Here is a 19,904-nt window from a genome sequence, read left to right on the forward strand (position 1 = left end):
CAAATTATTAGAATTACTTAAATGTTTTAAGTTCTGCACTAAATTCATTCATGTAAATATGTGGCTAAAACCAAAAGTGTATATTTTCCAACTCAATTTGCCTATGAGTTCACAGTTGAATTTTGAGCAGTATAGATGTGCTGTTTCCAATATTTCTTGTTTTGTGTTGGCTTTAAGGCCTAAGGCCTTAAATATAATATTTAATATATAAGTGTTCTTGGTGTATGGTGTGCATGTGTGTGCAGTGAAGTTAACTAGTCATGGTGGGTGTTACTGGTTCAGTCTTTAGGAAGCCGTGTGTAGGGGCATTCTGGTGCTTGGTGGGTAGGGATGGGCGGATCAATCCTAAAGTATCGATATTTTCAATACTGCCACTGTATCAAAAGAATCGATTCTCTAAAACAAGTATCGATTCTATCTGTTTTTTTAAACAAGTGACTTTAGAACATTTTCATAGAAGTAGTATGCCGTATAGTATATAAATACACTTAAATCGTAACGTCAATGGGAACTATATCTTCTTCCGCTGTATCAGGTTTAAAAGGGGTTCGTTTGAGTGCATGGCTGCGGTCATGGCTGAAAGAAAAAGAAGCATAATCTGGAGTTATTTCACTCCAGTTAATAATAATGAAGCTTCATGTGACATTTATCAAAAAACAATACACCACTCTGGCAATACCACAAATATGACAAAGCATTTAAAAGCAAAACACACTATAGAACATGACGAAGTAGAGCTGAGGCGAGCAGACGAGGTAACACAGACACGACCCCATCTTCTGGCTTGAGGCAGAGTTCTTTAGCAGAATCCTTTCAGAGAGGTGGACATTATCCAGGAATACAAAAAGTCGAGTCATATTTAATCATAGCTATACTCTGTACAATACAAATTGTTTCAGATATGAAGATATTACAGTGTTTCATGTGGAGCAGAATATTACACTGCATATAAGTATTTAAACTGGATATTTTGTTTTAAACGGGATTTTTATTAAAACCTTTTATACATTTTTTCATCAGCATATATCTATTTCTGTTACCTGATATCTGGTGGATATTCTTAATGAAATCATTTATATATTATTTATAGAATTTAAAACATGTTTATTAAATAAATTACATACTGTCAAGTAATACCTGGGAGGGATTTACTATCATTATAAGTTCTTAATGCCTGTAACACAGCTTTAAGAACATAATGTATGTATTATATTTTATAGATGACTCACAGAGAGCATCAGAAATTACAAGAAGCATAGGAGAGATGTAAGCAACCTCCAGCCAATCTCAGTCGTAGAAGACAGAGGATTTATTGCTCTTGTGTTATTTGTTATACAAGTTGCTATTTGATTAATAGTGTTCAGTATTTTTTAATAAATGTAGCAAAAAAGAACTCATGTCTATTGCAGTTTATTTAATATTAATAATGATGGCTCAAAAGACACTATAAAATCACTTACATAAAAATATTTCATAGAAGTATCGGTATCGGTATCGGTATCAATATCAATATCGGCGATACTTGTCTTGAAAGTACTTGGTATCGGATCGGAAAGAAAATAAGTGGTATCGCCCATCCCTATTGGTGGGAACCATTAAATCTGTTAGTGACTATTAAGTAATAATGATGATAATAATAATAATGTTTTGAGATTTATATAGTTTGTTTAACTCAAGTTTGAGAAAATTTTCCTTATTAAAAAAAAGAAAGCTACTAATTAAATTTACTTACATTTTTTATAAGAATAATCCTTGGTGTCATGTAAATTGAATTTAAAATAAATCCTGAGCTATTCATTTATTAATTAATTTATTCAATCCATTTCTGAGCTAATGTCTTTAGCATTGTGAGTAGATGACTAGGTCTGATGAAATGCCTTCAACTATAAAATTCACTTAACTGCATGTGGTTAACTGTAACAAGCCACAACAGAGAATCTGCAACAGAAGCTGCAAATGTTTTGATAAGGATAGTTTTTTCAACATGTTTATCGTTTCTGGGATTTTCAGTCAAATGGCATTGTGGGTAATGTAGGAAACCACCAACTCAGATTTGAATCAGAATTTAATCATAATTAAATGCAACAATGAAGATGATTTATTATAAATATTCATATGCAAGTCGTTCATGGTGGATTAATTTTTAAAAAAAAAAAATACAAATATGTTTATTTGCACTTTAGGAATAATTTACAAAAACCTTTGAATATTAAAAAAAATACATTGCAATTACATTTATGTTATGTTTTATTAGTGGGAGAGTTTGCATGTTTGATTGCACCTTTCTGTGGTTTTCCTTAATATTGATGCAATCAGTGGGTTTAACAGGGACTAAGCTGGGATGTGCTGAAGGTGGATGTGGCGCCTGCACTGTGATGGTGTCCAAGTTCCACCCACAACAGAACAAGATTGTGTATCTTTTCCATGAAACCACAAACAGACTGTATGTTAATTAGCCATCTTCATGGACGGTGTACTGCACTGTTCATTTCCAGAGGAAATGAAGGCTATATATTTGTTGTTGTTTTTTTAATTAGTTCATTTATATAATATATTATTGAACTTCCGTCAGACAAGAATGTTGAGCCTGTATATCTGTATATAATGTCTGTGTAATAAATATTTATAAATACATAGTAGAACTAAATTGTGTCCTGTATGTCAAAGAGTATGTTGTCCTTGATTGCCCTGTCGCAGTCACCAGGCCATTAATGCATGTCTGGCACCGCTATGCTCAATGCATCTCTGTGCAGTCACTACAGTGGAGGGAATCGGCAGTGTAGCCAGCAAACTTCATCCTGTTCAGGTATGAAAAAAAGCTATTTACCTATGATTTTTAACATAGCTTAATGTATTGTATGTGCCTTATTAGTCTGAAGTTTAAATTTGAATGGTTCATTATGTAACTTTTGATGAAGTGAAGTGAAGTGAAGTGAAGTGACTTGTGGCCAAGTATGGTGACCCATACTTGGAATTTGTGCTCTGCATTTAACCCATCCAAGTGCACACACACAGTAGTGAACACACACACACGCGCGCACACGGAGCAGTGGGCAGCCTTTTTGGAGCAGCTGGGGGTTCGGTGCCTTGCTCAAGGGTATCACCTCAGTCACAGTATTGAGGGTGCGAGAGAGCGCTGGTCATTCACTCCCCCCCACCCCCAAGCCCCAAGCCCTGCCAGACCTGAGACTCGAACCCACAACCTTCAGATTCACCTTCGGGTTGCAAGTTCAACTCTCTATCCATTACATAATCCATTATACCATATTGTGTTTGGGCAGGAACGGATTGCTAAGGCTCATGGATCACAGTGCGGTTTCTGCACTCCAGGACTTGTCATGTCCATGTATGCCCTTCTGAGGAACAACCCCCAGCCTGCAATGCAGGAAATCGAGGAGGCCTTTCAAGGTATAATGATGGCCATCATCTGAAAACTCATTTGCCATACGTTAAGATAGTCTTAACACATAATAGTATAATTTGCATAAAAGCAGTAATACATTTGTGCTGGTGTTCATTCATACAGGTAATCTGTGCCGTTGCACTGGGTATAGACCTATACTGGAGGGCTACAAGACCTTCACCAAGGTAATATAATGCAAAATCATAATGATGAAAAGATGTAATGGTATCATATAGTGCTTTACTTCTGAACACTGTGATAAGGTCTATATTAAGGAGCTTCCTCTAAAGAAACCAATGGAACCAATGACATCCAAGCTTAGGGGCAATGTTCATTTAATCATCATGACAACTCAAGAAACTTAAGTTACATTATAAGGTCAAAAGTATGTGGACCCCTGAGAATGACACCCATATGTGCTTGGTGAACTGAATGAAGTTCTAATAATGACTGAAGAAGCACCACATCCCACAGAAGTAACAGTTATGAATCCTGTAAAACTGAGATTTCCAGTCACGCGTTCCTTAAAAACAGCTTGTTGTTATGAATGTGGTATGTAATTGATCATTTGAATCTTAACAACCCCAAGAAACAACCAAATTCTGTAAGCTAAAACTATGATCTGTGTAAACTGTGTGAATATTTAAAACTGTAATGTGTGAATTGTGATCATTTTAACCATATTCCTTTATGAAATCATCTTTAAGAAAATGAAAAACAGATGCAGTCTTATTAAACTTTTGAATGGCTTTGTATGCCAAAGGCATGGCATTAATATGAAGTTACCCCATAACTGGTCAAATGTGCTCTAGAGAGCCACATCAGGTGCACACTGAATTGAACAGACCCTTAGATGGAGGTTATTATTAGGTATAGGTATTATTGTGGATCCGTTTTAAGCTACCACTTGTTACAGCACATTTTTATCTTGGTATGACCAGGACGGAGGATGCTGTGGGGCGAAAGGAAAATCCAAAGCCTGCTGCTTGACCAGTGAAGACACAAAAGTGCAGGACAATGTGAGCACAACCAGTGTGAACTGCTAACCACATCAGTTTTGTCATCAGTTCTAATACTTACTCTGTAGCAATAATCAAGGCATCCTTGCTTATTAGTGAAACCGACTGTTCCTTGCTAAAAATCATGGAATTCAAGCCAGGCATGAAGTTAACATTTCACTTATTCTCTGTCCTTGGTGTTGCGCAATGCAAAATGTCCAAATTATAGTTCTACTCAACACAAACCTTTGGTCTAGTTGTTTTCAATATGTTTTACAGGGAGATTCAAAACATTCAGTTCAACAACTGTTTGACCCATCGGAATTTATGCCACTGGACCCAACACAGGAAATCATTTTCCCTCCGGAACTGATGGTACATTTCAACATGTGAATTCAACAAAATCTGGTTCCACTGCAAAAATTACAACAATGAACGGTTTAATAACTATGCTACATAAATATCAACTTTAAATGTAATTGCACATAAAGTTTTTTATTTTATTGTATTTTTGTTTGCATTTATATTTTTATTTATTTGTTTAAATTAATGTTTGTTTAATTGGTTTAAATTTAGCTATAACATACTGAGGATACATTTATGCATGAACTGTAACTCAAATGTGATGTTCTTCAGGGTCTTTCCAAGCATCCACCACGACAGCTGAGATTTCTTGGAGAAAGAGTTTTATGGATTCAGCCCAGCACCCTGAAAGAACTCCTGGAGCTAAAGGCATTGTATCCTACAGCCAAATTGGTGGTGGGGAACACTGAAGTCGGTGAGACCTTCAGCGAAAAGTGTTGTCTCTTAATATTATACTAAGGATTGTATTTTACAGCTGTGGCATCTCCATTGAATAAATATGAACAGATTTAAGTATATCGTATGTCATCTGTCAGTCATTTTACCTTGAAACAACATTTACAAGATTTGTTAGAGACATCTTTTTCTCATTTAAAAGGTATCGAGATGAAATTCAAGAACTTCCTGTACCCTGTAATCTTGGCACCAACATACATCCAGGAACTCAACAGCATCCAGTACACTGAGACTGGTAAATATGCCATTTGTGTAATTGCATTCATCACTTCATGCATTAATTGCATCAAAGTGTATGAATTCAGCCTCATCTTATTTAATCTATGTAAATAAATAAGACTTGCATGTAACCAAATGATATATCTTTGAATTTCAGCTTGACTGTTCAGTTCCAGTTAAAATGTTAGATTTGTTGGACCCTATTTTTTCATGATCGTGGCACATGCACAAAAATAGGGCAGACATTATAATTTCAGGACAGGGGAAATTAATGGCACAGGTTGTAACAGGCCAATGAGGTGTAACATCTAACTAGCAGCACAATGGTAAAAAGGGTTGGGTTTGAATAAATACATTATGAAGAGGTGGTTACGTGTGCTACTGCACTATCGTATCAGATTCTGTCATTCGCTTTAAGAAACTAATGCAGAGTGCAGAGCTTTTATATGGCTTTTATATTGATTTCCAGTGCCAGATATAACCATCTGGCTAATAGAACTTATAGAAAATGTGTTTTCTGGCTTCTCTGTGTCTAGATTTTATGTTGGTATTAATGTTAGTATTACTAATTCAGTATTAGTATTAATGTCTGAAACACTTAGACTATTTGAAATGTGTGCATTCTTATTTTAAATATATGAAATTGAAATGCATATATGAAATTGAAATGAAATAGATTTAAATATAGTACAATATAAAATAAAAAATATATAATATACAATTACTGGCCACTTTAACAGGAAGATCTGTACACGTTCTCGTTCATGCAATTATCCAATCAGCCAATCATGTGGCAGAATGAGTAAAATCATGCAGATACAGGCCAAGAGCTTCAGTTAATGTTCATATCAAACATCAGAATGGGTGAAAAATGTGATCTCAGTGACTGTGGCATGGTTGTTGGTACCCGACAGGCTAGTTTGAGTATTTCAGAAACTGCTGATTTCCTAGGATGTTCACGTACAGTAGTGAATGGTGAGAAGAACAAAAATCATCCCATGAGCAGCCGTTCTGTGGATGGAAATGCTTGTTGATGAGAGGGGTCAGAGGAAAAAGCCCAGACTGGTTCAAACTGAGCCCAACTTCCTAACAAGCTGGGATACGCGAAGGAAAGAATTTCACTGTGCTATAAAGTATATGTAACAAATAAAAGCTTCTTCTTCTTCTATCCCATCATTACTGTTACCTGATTGTGTCCAGGTGTTCAGTGTTAAGCCCTGGATTGTTTTGTCTATGTAAATTCCACAGTTTCTTTCTTATCATGCAATTCGTCTTGTTAAGTGCTGAGCCTTGTTTCATGTTCCCATGTTTTGCTCGTGTTCTGAATATAGATTCTCCTTTTTTTAATATTATCTGCTTGTTTCTTGACCTATACTATGGACATTGATAATAATTCTTGGATGTCCTAACTGTTCCTCATGAAACAAACTGTGTATGTGTATGTGTATGTGTTTTAGGGATCGAGTTTGGTGCATCTGTGACATTGACTGTGTTAAAGGAGGTGCTGAGCAGAATGGTAAACAAGCTACCAAGCTACAAAACGGAGGTTTTCCAGGCCGTACTCGAGCAGCTTCACTGGTTCGCAGGACAACAGATTCGAAATGTTGCAGTATGTCATTTAGCTGTTCTTCATAGTTTGTTGGGTTTTTTATGACACCTGCATTAACACCAAGTGTTAGTTCCTGCGCTTAATAACCTTTCCAAAAAAAAAAAAAAGTATTACAAACGTAGAAATGATTTATTAAAGTGTTTTTGAAGTATGTGAATTAAGAATTGTATTTCCTAGGTTTGTCATTTTTACAAATGTTTGTTTATGTGTGTGTCTGTGTGTGGGTGGTGCTGCATGTCATGTATGTACAGGCTATTGGTGGAAATATTATGACAGCAAGTCCTATCTCAGACCTTAACCCTGTGTTCATGGCCGTGGGTTCTAAGCTAACTCTGATGTCCAAAGGTAAAATAAAGGCATTTTTTTCTCTTGTTGTTTTTGTAGTTCAAGGACCAAAGGTTGACTGGATATCTGCATGTCCTGTATGCTGATAAAAGAGAATGAAAAAGAAGTGTAAATTGATGTAAAGTGTGCTCAGTTGTTATTATTGTGTGCTTGATTGTAATGCAGTATAAATATCATTCACCTAGGAAAAAATGTATGAAATTTTATTTCATTATTTTTGCTTGTTTAATAACTATTTTTTGGTTATCTTATGGATCTATTGCAGAAGGCAAACGTGTGCTTCAGATGGATGACAAGTTTTTCACTGGCTACAGGAAAACTGCTTTAAAACCAGAGGAAATTCTGTTGTCCATTGAGATTCCATACACAAAAAAGGTCTGTTTAGCACAACAAACAAGGGTCTAATTAACTGTAGATATGCCTGAAAATCAATACAGAGTAAATACGTACTAAAAAAAAGAACTGAAGATTCCTTTTTGTTTACAAGGGCCAGTACTGCTCAGCCTTTAAGCAGTCACTTCGCAAAGAGGATGATATTGCCATTGTCACCTGTGGGATGAACGTGCTCTTCAAGGAGGGGTCTAACATAGTGCAGGACATCCGACTCAGTTATGGCGGAATGGCCCCTACCACTGTTCTCGCCACAACAACATGCAACCGACTTATTGGCAGGTACTTTAGACGCTGCGCATTCTTGAAGCCACGGGTTCCCAACCCTGGACCTGTACTACCCCATGTCCTGCACATTTTAGTGATTTCTCTGATCTAACACACCTGATTCAGTTAATCAGTTAATTAATAGTTCTTTTAAAGTTGAAGTGGGTGTGTTAGAGCAGGGAAAACACTTAAATGTGCAAGACAGGGGGCACTCCAAGATCCGGGTTGGGAATTTGTGCTGTAAACTAAGCATAAATTTCAGTGGGCTAAACTGAACTCGAGTGATGTAGCTGAGGTTGAGGAACTACTTCCAGCATTTGCAAGGGCATAGTGGTAGGGTCCATATTTAATTAAAGAAAGAAAAAAGGAGAAACAAACTTTCCAGTTTAGGCCATACCGCTTTGGATTTAAACCTGAATACAGACACGGATACAAAACAAATACATATAGTGCCATTGCTTTACACTCCTATTATGTATGTAAAAAGGGATTTTCAATATTTTCTCTTGTAAGCGGTTTAATAGCATGATTTACAACAATCACATGCAAACACAACCGATAGTAGCGTTATTAATCATTTAACATCTGCTAGCCTTTCACTCAGGTTCTAGCAGGGGCAAGTCTAGCAGTTATTACTACTGACGTTTTATTTGGTGCTTAACAGTACTATATATTCCTTTCAGAATAAATGTTACTAGACTGTTCTATTATACTACATTATACTAAACTAACTGGCAGAGTGTGTGTTGTATATAACTGTATATACAGTATATACTAATTTCAGTTATAGATACTCCAACCCCAAGTAATGGAATATATTGTTAACATATTAATGATGCTGGCTGACTAGTTAAACAAAAATATTTGCTTGACCATACGGTACTAAGAAAAATACAGTTTATCCATTTTCCTGTAAGTTGTTCACTATTCAAAGATTGTAGTAAAATAGAAGATGTTGCAGTACTTTAAGAACTACAAGATGAAATATTACAGTGTTTTCCCATGACGTGTTAAACATATGACCCAAAATCTCACAAATCTGGGAACTACACATAAAGTAAATGTGTTGATCAGTTCTGCTGCTGTGTTCATGATTATAGGCAGTGGAATGAGGAGCTGATGCAGGATGCCTGCTCTTTCTTGGCTGAAGAGATGACCCTGTCTCCCTCCGCACCAGGTGGGATGGTGACATATAGACGCACACTGACCATCAGCCTGTTCTTCAAATTCTACCTCACTGTCCAGCACAAACTAGCTCAGGAGGTAAGCCCATGTTCATAGATATGTAAGTTAAAACTATAGTCAAAGTGAAACCTTCACCAGCAATGAACTCATATTACTAAGTGGTAATGATATATGATATGATATGATCTGCATCTGACGCATGAAGCTATTGTACTACATCAAAATGAACATTTTTAAGCATCAATGATAGCAATGCATCTGTGTACCAGTCATAAATTTATATATCGTCATATAACACATCCAATTCAGTGTTATCACTGACGTCCCACAGCATTAAATGTAACTATAAATGGTTAAAATCACAGCATGTCAATATCAATTTTTATCATTGACAAATAGCTGGGATATAATTAAACACTTCAGGACCTTACTGGAAAATAATCAACTTTGGGGTGGAAGCGCATCACACCACCTTGTCATTTATTAATTTCCTGTAACAGCATACCCAGAATGTTTAGTTTTTATGTAAAAAAAAAAAAAAAAAGGCCAGCAATCAATTGCTTGCTAAATTCAATTTAAAATGCCTTAATGTTTTTTAATTACAAAGTACCTTTTTAAAGCTGATGGTTACCTGTGTTTCATCAGTACCTCTCTGTTGAGGATGTCAGACCAGACTATGCCAGTGCTATCGAAATCTGTCACCTGGACTCACCAAACAGTGTGCAGCTGTACCAGGTACACATGCATATGTGCAGTGCATATGGAAATTTAATTACAGTGCTTTTTTTCTATATAAAGTATTATTTTCTATGATTTAATACAGGTAGTCCCTCCAGGTCAGAGCCCAGATGATGTGGTAGGTCGTCCTGTTATGCACCTGTCTGCTCTGAAGCAGGCCACAGGAGAGGCTGTGTACTGTGATGATATTCCTCACTTTGAGAACGAGCTCTGTTTGGCCCTCGTCACCAGCACTAAAGCTCATGCGTATATTAAGTGAGTAACAACTAGCCACCCATTTATTGTGTGTATTGTGTGTCAAATAGCCCTTATTAAATAAACGTTTGTAGAAATTAACTTAAATCCAAGTACTGTAAATGCAATCTATTCCTCATCCGAGTATTAAAACAGTGTTTTATGGAATTATAATAGGCAGTGATTTAAGCAGAACTGATGAGCTAGCTTCAGTCATAAGGGAACAGAGGCAAATCTGCTACTTTTTTACATAAATATTTACATATTCTGCATTTTAGGGACACCTTAAAAAAGAACACAAAGAAAAAATGTATTCATTTGTGAAATATGTAACAGGATTGACATTTATGTTAGGATTTGCTCTTGAAACAAGCTCGTGAAACCTAGAGAAGCTTGCTTTGCTGGCTAACGCCAAGTTGCTGCTAATAATTTGTCACAAGCTTATTTTTTGTTGGTCTTCTTGGTCAGAAAATAAGTATTTTGTGGGAGGTAGGGGGTGGTAGGATGGTGAGTCGACATTTAAAATCCGCTGACGCAGTGGATTTCTGAACTCATTCTAGTCCAGTATTGCATATGTTACCATCTCCTGAGGCCCAGCCTTAGCATAGACACAAGGAACTATCTTCCTGACCTAAAGCACAGCCTTTATACATCCTGTCCCATTTCTAAATACCTAGTTTTGTGAGGTGTTCACTGTTTAGGTCACCCCTCTTCAACTGAAGTAGCCTTTTTCATATGAATACTAACTAACTACAGCAGACCTAATTACTGAAAAACAACACAGCTGCAGAAACTAAAGGCCAATTCACACTGAACCTCTTTTGCAGTGTCTCAGTCACACTTTTATTTATTTTTTATTTTTTTATTTTTTTACATTTGTCCATCTTTGGGGCCATAACAACAAAAGGCTGTCTCACCATAAACGTACAGTATTTCCAACATACAGGTAGCAGGTACATCTGTTTTCTGATCCGAGCACTCTGCCTGGATCATATCTAACAATCAGTTCACTGAGGCACAGTGGAGCAAGATCATGAAGGCATTTGAAAATCCGTAAAAGTAATTAAAAATTAATTCTATAAGACAGTGATAGCCAATGCAGCTGTTCGGGAAGTGGTGCACTGTAATCTCTTCTCTTATCTGGTAAACCAGATAAGAGAGAATTACAGTAATCCAGGTGAGTTGACACCAAGGCATGTATGAGTTTCTCACTCTCAGCAGTTGAGAGAATGTCACAGACTTTGGATATGTTTCTGAGGTGAAAGAATGCTGTTTTGCAGACATTACTTATGAAAGCTGAGGTCACTATCAAAACTAACTCTCAGGTTTTTGATTCAGTTTATAGCCTTCACAGACAGGGAACCAGCACTCTTTTCTCTGAGCTCCATTCCCAATAAATTATGATCCAGGACTTTGTGTCCTTTACGCAGTCAGATAAAGAGCAGGTAGACCTTTGAGGGTCAGGAGCTAAGGACATGTAGAGCTGTGTGTCATCTGTGTATTGATGGAAGGAAATGTTGTAATTATTGATTAGATATTAAAGAGTGTCATTCCCAGAATTTAACCTTGAGGGACTCCACAAGAAATATGATGCTTAGATGAGCAATTACTAAGTGCAACAGAGTATTCACTGCCACTTAAGTAGGACTTGAACTAAATTTATAACAGAGCCAGAGAGACCAACCAAGTTTTGTAGCTGACTAAGTAATATCTGTGCCAACTGTGTCAAAAGCAGCACTGAGGTCTAGAAGAACCAAAATAAATAAGCTACCTGCATCTCAATTTGCTTTAAGATCATTTAGTCTTGATTAGTGTCATTTCTGTGTTGTGATAAGCCAAAAACCAGACTTAATGACTTCATTTAGGCTGTTGGAATTGAGATATTTATTAATTTGAATGGTTACCACCTTCTCAGTGATTTTGCCCAGAAAAGGAATGTTTGAAATTGTTTGTAATTCTTAAGAATGGAGGTGTCAAGGTTACTTTTTTCAGCAGAGGCCTGACAACAGCTGTTTTGAGATTCTGTGGATAAATATCTTCTTGTAGTGACTGATTAACAATTCAGAATGTCATTTGAGAGTGAGCCAAATATTTTTTTTTAAAAAAGTCAGTGAGTAAGGGGTCAGGAGGGCAGTTGGCACACTTCAGTAGTGAGATGATTTTCGAAATTGTTTAATGGTTAATCGTTGAGAATGCGGACGTAGTGCTATCCGCCTTATTAGGAGTTGGGAAAGTTATTGTGAAGGAGTAGATATCTTCTATGTTTTCTCCAATGTAATTTATTTTACTACTAAGAATTATGCAAATTACATGTCTCATTAGAGATGAATTCTGATGGAGCGTGAGGTATGTGGTCAATCAGCATATCAATTATGAGCCTACCTATAGCACTGCCAACAGACATTCAGCCCACATGCAATTTAGCTAACATTGTCATTACTTAGTCAAATAATTGGATTAACTTTTGCTAGCAAGCTAGTTGTGTTGTTTTGGCCAGATAAGAAAGTAAATAGGTAGTCAATACAAGGGCAAGCGGTAGTAGTATGGCAAGTCTGTAAAGATAGCATCTGTGCTCTCCACACTGATTTAAGGTCACCCTAACATAGTTTCACTTCTTTAGTAACATCCTGTCATATACCTTATACATAGATGTAATCTACTAGTTAGATCTACTAGATGTAATCTACTAACAATAACTGAGCTTTACTTTAGAGAATACAAAGGTTAGTATGCAATTAAACCCCAAAATGACATATACTGCAGGTAGAATAGCTTGAGGATGGAGAGAGAGAGAGAGAGCAGGACAGTGACACCACATGCACTATAATACAAGATAAGATAGATAAGATACAAGAGATAAGAGATAAGAGAGATGTGAAAGCAGGTAGAAAAATATAAAGGAAAGTCATTTTTTACCTTTAAAAGTCTCCTTTACATCTAAAAATGCAAAAATAAATTCAAAATGTTAATGTGCCTGTGATAGTACAAACCCAGGGCAGATAACAGGGAGTAGGATGGAGAGAGAGGGAGAAAAAAAATAGAGAGAACTACCTCTCAAGCAGCAAGGTGAGACATGGTCAAGACAAAATAGCCCAAATGCTGAGATGGAGCTTGTAGGTAGTCTGATAAGTACCCCTTTGACCCCATTTTCATTGCATGTGGAGAGTTTGTTTAAAGCAACAGAGCTGTTAGGATACATTGCTGACAACAGGCAATCAAAAACCAGTAGTGAATATTTCCCACTGTGAATGACCCATTTTAATGAAATTTTGTTAATGCATCAATGTTGTCATGTGTCATCAATAGGCATTGCTGGAAGGAGGTTGTTAGAAAGAAAGATCAGCTAAACCACCAGTAAATGCATATGTTCTGAGTTAGTGCTTGGACCCAGAGGATGCACTCACTTGAGCTGTATGTTAATTTCCAAGTTGGGCCAATCACAGTGAGTTAAAATTTCAGTTCAGTTAAATTTTATTTGTATAATTATTTTAACAATCGACATCGTCACACCGGAGCTTTACCTAAAATCCAGATATAGATTTAAATCCCTAATGAATAAGCAAGGAATCACAGTGGCAAGGAAAAACTCCCTGAGACAACATGAGGAAGGAACCTTGAGAGAAGCATATCCTCTTACAGTGCAGTGGGATTATAAATCATTTCTCTTTTACAACTGTATACTATAAAGTCAAAGAGTAATAAGTATGTTGAGAGAAGTATGAGTAAACTGTGGATAGGAGTCTTGGGATGAGCATGGAACTTTATTGTCTTTATGAATCTCTCATGTGTAAAGTCAGTGATTTTGTATGGCATGTTAAAACAGGAAGTCTCCACCAAAGAGATTTTATAGTTTCTCAGTGTTGCTGCAACTTTCAAAGTTGTCGTGTGAGCCATATTGCTCCACTCATTAGAACTGTGCTTTGTCACATAATTGGTGTTTAAATACCTCAATGAGGGGCATATACACACACAAACTTTCCTGAGTGGACTTTGATTGTCTTAGACAGTGGTCACCCATGAATGCTTTATGGAAAAAGCATGGAAACTTGGAAGGCTTATACAGTAAATTATTCGAGTTAGAACTATGTTTCTCAAGAATAAGTAGCTTTTTAACTAAATTCATGTAGCAACAACTTGAACTACTTCCTTTACCAGTTATGGGGGCTTGTCACTGTCTAGAGTAAAGTGACTTGATAGTTTGCCATACCACATTCAATAATCTTGAATATTCACTTATCATTCATTCATTCATTCATTCGTTCATCTTAAGTAGCCACTTTATCCTGAGCAGCATGGCGGTGAATCCGGGACTATCGGGGCACTGCTGGGGCGCAAGGTTGTATCAAATTCTGAAATTCTTTTTCCACCTTTATTACAATACTGTTTTACATTGCTCCTACTCCCAGGGGACCCTGGAGGACTAGTGGTTAGCGCTGTCACTGCTGTGGCCTGGGTTCGATTCCCGGCCAGGGAACCGACCCCAGCCACTCGGCTTGTGTGCAACAGTGCAGTCTCAGTGCCGGTCCCAAGCCCGGATTTGGAGAGGGTTGGGGGAATCTGGGGAGAGTTGCATCAGGAAGGGTATCCTGCGTAAAAACTGTGCCAAATCAAATACCAATGATCCACCGTGGTGATCCCTAACGGGGGCAGCCGAAAGAGGAACAACAACATTGCCCCTACTCTTAAAACATTATGTGCGGGAATGTTACCTGGCCTTTTACATAGAAAAGAACAAGGGGGTGGTGAAAGGAGCATTCTGATTTACTGCAGTGGGAATGCACTCTAATTATGACTTTATTTTATGAGAAGCAATCAAATTCTAGCAAACATTTGACAGCTAGACAGCTGTGACAATACATGTTGTTGTGTATTGATTTTCAATACCTTCTCCATCACTTAGCATTAGTCATATATGCATTTGCCATGTCTCTTGGCAGATCTATTGATATTAATGATGCCATGGCAGTTCCAGGAGTGGTTACATTTGTCTCTGCCAAGGACATCCCTGGCAGCAATAAGACTGGACCTGCTGTCTATGACGAGACCGTCTTCGCTGATGACAAGGTTACCTGCATGATTTATAATGTCCATTTAATTTTCCAAATTAAATAACCCCATGCAGAGTAATGGCTGTACACACGTTTATTGGTATTAATGTGGGAATTTGATCCCCAAGGGGAAATTTGAAAATTTGTGAATATTGACTGTTGTAGTTGTAGTTGTAGTAGTAAGTCTTGGTGACTAGACTCGGTTTTTATGCATGAACATGTTGTGCCATTCATTTGAGGAATTGTATTAGGTCTACTTCATTTCAGGGACTATCCAGATATTTAAAATGGCCATTATATGCAAATTATGGGGATGACAAATTTAATACCCATGAACTGTAACAGTGATAAGCTGCTTCTTTCTCGCTTTTCCAGGTCACATGTGTGGGTCACATAGTGGGAGCCATTGTAGCAGACACACAAGTCCATGCACAAAGGGCAGCCAAAGCTGTAAGGATCTCATATGAGGAATGTCAACCTGTGATTGTCACCATTCAGGTGTGTAGGCATTCCATATTTATGCATAAATCCCACAAAACCCTCACCCTTGTGGATCAGGGTATTAGGTGAAGGTCATGTAATGCTGTCGCTAAATACTCGTAGACATCAGTGAACAATTAAGCACAGGGAAGAAATTTTATTTATGATGAATGTGCATTTGAAAATTGCTATGAGCGATTGTGCAGATGGAGAAGGAAATGTTAGTCTTTGTGTCAAAGCTGTCAAGAGTCTCAGCACCAAGCATCATCAAGCAACTATGTAGTAAAACAGGAGCAAGTGAGAGAGAGAGAGAGAGAGAGAGAGAGAGAGAGAGAGTTGATATTAAAATACCTTAGTATTAAAAGGTTCTATCTGGGTGATAAGCTGGTTTGAGATACAGGGCAGAGTTTTTTTAACTGATAGTCGAAATCACAGAATAATTCTGTGATAATTCTGTGATTCTGTAAACTCAAGTTTCTCATTAAGCAATCTCTCAGTGTCAGTAGATAACTGATAAATGGTGATACCTCAAATCTAAACAGGACATATTACACTAAATTTTAATTTTGAAACATTTCACAATATAGGCACATTAAAATATCATGCACACACCTTACAAACTCTCTTAAAGCTGACATTCAGTCCCAGTTACACTGGAAGGTTCAGATTTTTAGGCATGTTTCAGCTAGCCACAATGAGTATTGTATTATACAGATACATAATATCATCCTGAATGATGATTATTAGCAGATATAACCTTATAAATTATCTGCGAGTTTGGGAACGACAGATAAAGGATGCTTATTTATTATGTACCTTTTATCTGACAATGAGCAGAGCTTTTATGGTTTTCTCAATTATCAGAATTGGAGGTTTCAGAAATCATTAACCTTCATCAGAGGAGGGCTGGATATCCCTTCACGTCATGCTTTTTTTCAGTCAGTTTCAGAGGCGTGTTTAGTGTTGTTGACACTGTAAATGAAATCGTCATTACATAATAAAGATTACAACGATTAGATACTAATGGCTCTTCAGGTTATTCACAGAAATGGCCACAGCGGGTTAAAAACGGGCACTGAAGATAAAGCTTCACTAGATTTGTCATGTACATGTTTACCTACCAGAGGTGACTGGTGCTTTCTGACACTGAGGAAGCATGGGTAAATAGGGAAAAAAATTTACTAGTTTGTAAATATACACCAATTAATATATAACTATATACATTCAAAACTCCTGTTCTGTCATATGGGCATGAAGTCTTATCAAGTCTTCTCAACCATAGTCAGTTTGTTCATTAGGCCATATCAGAAATTGCCTAGGGACCAAACGACATAACTGGGACACCTTTTAGCAATTGTTTTAGTTAGTAGTATTTTACTTGGTGATTGGCTTTGCTCCTTCCTCTCACTCATAAATTATTACAGCCAATTCATTACAAAACGGGCATCTATCCTGAGTCCAGTCAATGCAAGGGCAAACCCTTGAACTGGTCTGTAGATTATGTTGCAAGTGTGTGATCCAGTATGACCGTTCGCTTCCCATCAGGCAGGGATGTGACCCATCACTGTACAGGGCAGGCATAGTCATCTCTAAGAATGACAGTGAAGGCATACAGTTATTGGAATGGATGCCCACATTGAACAATTGTCAAATAACTGTCATTCATACCAGCTCACCCAGAAATTGTTCATCCCTTCTCCACTGCACCACTAGGCATTGATAGGTGCTTCATGGCAAAAGATCTGTGTGGATTTTTTGGGTTCTTTGGAAATATATTAGGTGATAGTGGATGCTGAATGAAGTGGCCCAAGGTACCTCTGATGAATTACATTTACAAAAACAATCCAAGTGCACAGAAAAACTCCATTTTTTTTCTTTCATCTCAAAATTCTTGCAAGAGTGTACATTAATGATGTACATGATTTAATATCCAACTATTCAAAATGTAATTTCTGCATCTTTAAGCAAATCCATGCATCCCATTCAGATTTAACGCAATGGCAAGTGGTAATTACTTGGCTTTTGCTTTAATTTTCTCTTGTACAGGATGCCATTGCCAATCAGTCATTCTACCAGCCAGTGCGAACTATAGAGAGAGGAGATCTTGTGCAGGGCTTTCAAGAGTCGGATCACATCGTACAAGGTATTATACCACCTAAAAGTGTAAAAATGCAGTAGCATTAATACAGTTTTGATACAGACTGAATTTTCATTTGAAAGAAATCTTATCTAGCCTTGAATATCTAGCTTTGTTTTTATATTTTTATTAAGATGTCTGCTCCAGGCTAAAGAGGATACTGTATATACACTCACTATCCACTTTATTAGGAACACTTATACACCTGCACATACATCTAACCAGCCCATCTGGTACCAACAACTATGCCATGGTTAAAGTCACAGAGATCACACTTTTTCCCCATTCTGATGTTTGACGTGAACATTAACCGAAGCTCTTGACCTGTATCTGCATTATTTTATGCATTGTGCTGCTGCCATATGATTGGCTGATTGGATAACTGCATAAATAAACAGGTGTACAGGTCTTCCTGTTAAAATGAATGGTGAGTGTAGCTTGTACAGATTGTACAGATAGTTAGATTGTAAGTATACTTCCGCTAACAATCTATGATTGCATCAGCTGCGTTCTGAATGATGTTCTGATTCGGTGTTCTCAGGTGAAATACACATAGGGGGACAGGAACATTTTTACTTGGAGACAAACTGCACACTGGCTGTCCCTCGAGGAGAGGATGGTGAAATGGAGCTGTTTGTGTCCACGCAGGCAGCCACCAAAACACAAGTAATCAAAAACCGTAGTTCATATATTTCATTGTTCACTCTAGGATACATAACATGTACATTTCATTCACTGGATATACATAACATGTTTTGAATGTTTGGGATGTATTCAGTTTTTTTTTTTTTTTTTTTACGTTTTCTCATGTCACTGAGAGTTAGTTAAAATAAGTGTGAACAAATTAAGAAACAAATTAACCAGCTTGCTCACTGTTCCTCTATCAAAATGCTATAGTTTTGGTTACTGTGTCTTTTCTAGAGTAGCTATTTCTCTCTCTTCCACAGTAACCGCTTTATCCTGGTAAGGGTCACGGTGGCCTGTGTTGGGACGCGAGGCGGGAATACACCCAGGATAGGGCACTAGTGTATCACACAGCACCTTCGACACACACATTCCCACCTAGGGGCAGTTTAGCATAGCAAATCTGCCTACCTGCATGTTTTTGGGAAGAGGGAGGAAGCCAGAGAACCTGGAAGCAACCCATGCAGTCAGGGGCAAACATTCAAAACACAGACAGAAACCTGAGCTCAGGATTGAACTGTGGATCCTGAAGCTGTGAGATAAAATAAGATAAGATAAGATAAGATAAGATAAGATGTATATTTATTGATCCCCCGTAGGGGAAATTCAGTAGTTGTGCAACTGTACAAACTGTTAGTAGTAGAAGTAGTATTAATAATAATAATAATAATAATAATAATAATAATAATAATAATAATAAAAACCTCAATACCACCAAACTGAAGAATTTAAAAAAAGCTTCATTATAGGTATATCATGTTAAAAAAAAGGCAGATGCTTTGTGTAGAGAAGGTAGAAGTGTTTTGACATTTTTCAGAATGGCAATTTTTACTATCTGGTTTTAGACACTTGTGGCCAAAGCATTAGGAGTACCAGCCAGTCATATCGTGTGTCGAGTTAAGAGAATGGGAGGAGGATTTGGAGGAAAAGAGAGCCGCAGCACCATGCTCTCAACAGCTGTGGCCGTTGCTGCTCATAAGTAAGAAAAAAATTGTGTTTGGAAATTTTTTTTTTTTTTCTCATTAGTACTCAGAAATACCTACCTGAGCAGTTACAATGTACCTTCTGTAGAGTCAAGAGACCAGTCCGTTGCATGTTGGACCGCGACGAGGACATGCTGGTTACTGGAGGTCGGCACCCATTCTTTGGACATTACAAGGTAAGAATTTACACAAATATAATTTACTCAGGACTATCTTTCCGGAAAATGTTGATCATCATTGATGAGAAAGTGTCAAAATATACAGTATATCCTACGTGATTTCATGACTATTGTGTTACAGTGTATTTGATAAATAATTTAAAAAACTACTCAGCTATCCTATCATATTTTCTTCTCTTATGATTT

At 37.2% G+C, this 19,904-nt stretch overlaps 1 protein-coding gene across 3 annotated transcripts in view; it reads left to right on the forward strand.

Moving 5' to 3' along the window:
• xdh (xanthine dehydrogenase) overlaps window positions 1-19,904 on the forward strand; it is a 29,145-nt gene that overhangs the window by 1,759 nt on the left and 7,482 nt on the right. For 2 of the 3 annotated variants that reach the window (XM_026926524.3, XM_053237713.1), the window contains exons 3-23: window positions 2,317-2,413; window positions 2,698-2,806; window positions 3,282-3,408; window positions 3,527-3,588; window positions 4,345-4,422; window positions 4,681-4,776; window positions 5,038-5,179; window positions 5,363-5,455; window positions 6,897-7,048; window positions 7,300-7,393; window positions 7,659-7,768; window positions 7,881-8,065; window positions 9,151-9,313; window positions 9,881-9,970; window positions 10,059-10,228; window positions 15,145-15,271; window positions 15,631-15,753; window positions 17,782-17,878; window positions 18,414-18,538; window positions 19,402-19,535; window positions 19,628-19,715. In XM_026926524.3, coding sequence (XP_026782325.3) covers window positions 2,317-2,413; window positions 2,698-2,806; window positions 3,282-3,408; window positions 3,527-3,588; window positions 4,345-4,422; window positions 4,681-4,776; window positions 5,038-5,179; window positions 5,363-5,455; window positions 6,897-7,048; window positions 7,300-7,393; window positions 7,659-7,768; window positions 7,881-8,065; window positions 9,151-9,313; window positions 9,881-9,970; window positions 10,059-10,228; window positions 15,145-15,271; window positions 15,631-15,753; window positions 17,782-17,878; window positions 18,414-18,538; window positions 19,402-19,535; window positions 19,628-19,715 — 2,462 coding nt within the window. The remainder of the gene's footprint in view (window positions 1-2,316; window positions 2,414-2,697; window positions 2,807-3,281; window positions 3,409-3,526; window positions 3,589-4,344; window positions 4,423-4,680; window positions 4,777-5,037; window positions 5,180-5,362; window positions 5,456-6,896; window positions 7,049-7,299; window positions 7,394-7,658; window positions 7,769-7,880; window positions 8,066-9,150; window positions 9,314-9,880; window positions 9,971-10,058; window positions 10,229-15,144; window positions 15,272-15,630; window positions 15,754-17,781; window positions 17,879-18,413; window positions 18,539-19,401; window positions 19,536-19,627; window positions 19,716-19,904) is intronic. The other variant, XM_034308243.2, reaches the window with a different exon arrangement.

Source organism: Pangasianodon hypophthalmus, chromosome 10 (assembly GCF_027358585.1).
Source record: "Pangasianodon hypophthalmus isolate fPanHyp1 chromosome 10, fPanHyp1.pri, whole genome shotgun sequence".
NCBI classification, from domain to species: domain Eukaryota; kingdom Metazoa; phylum Chordata; class Actinopteri; order Siluriformes; family Pangasiidae; genus Pangasianodon; species Pangasianodon hypophthalmus.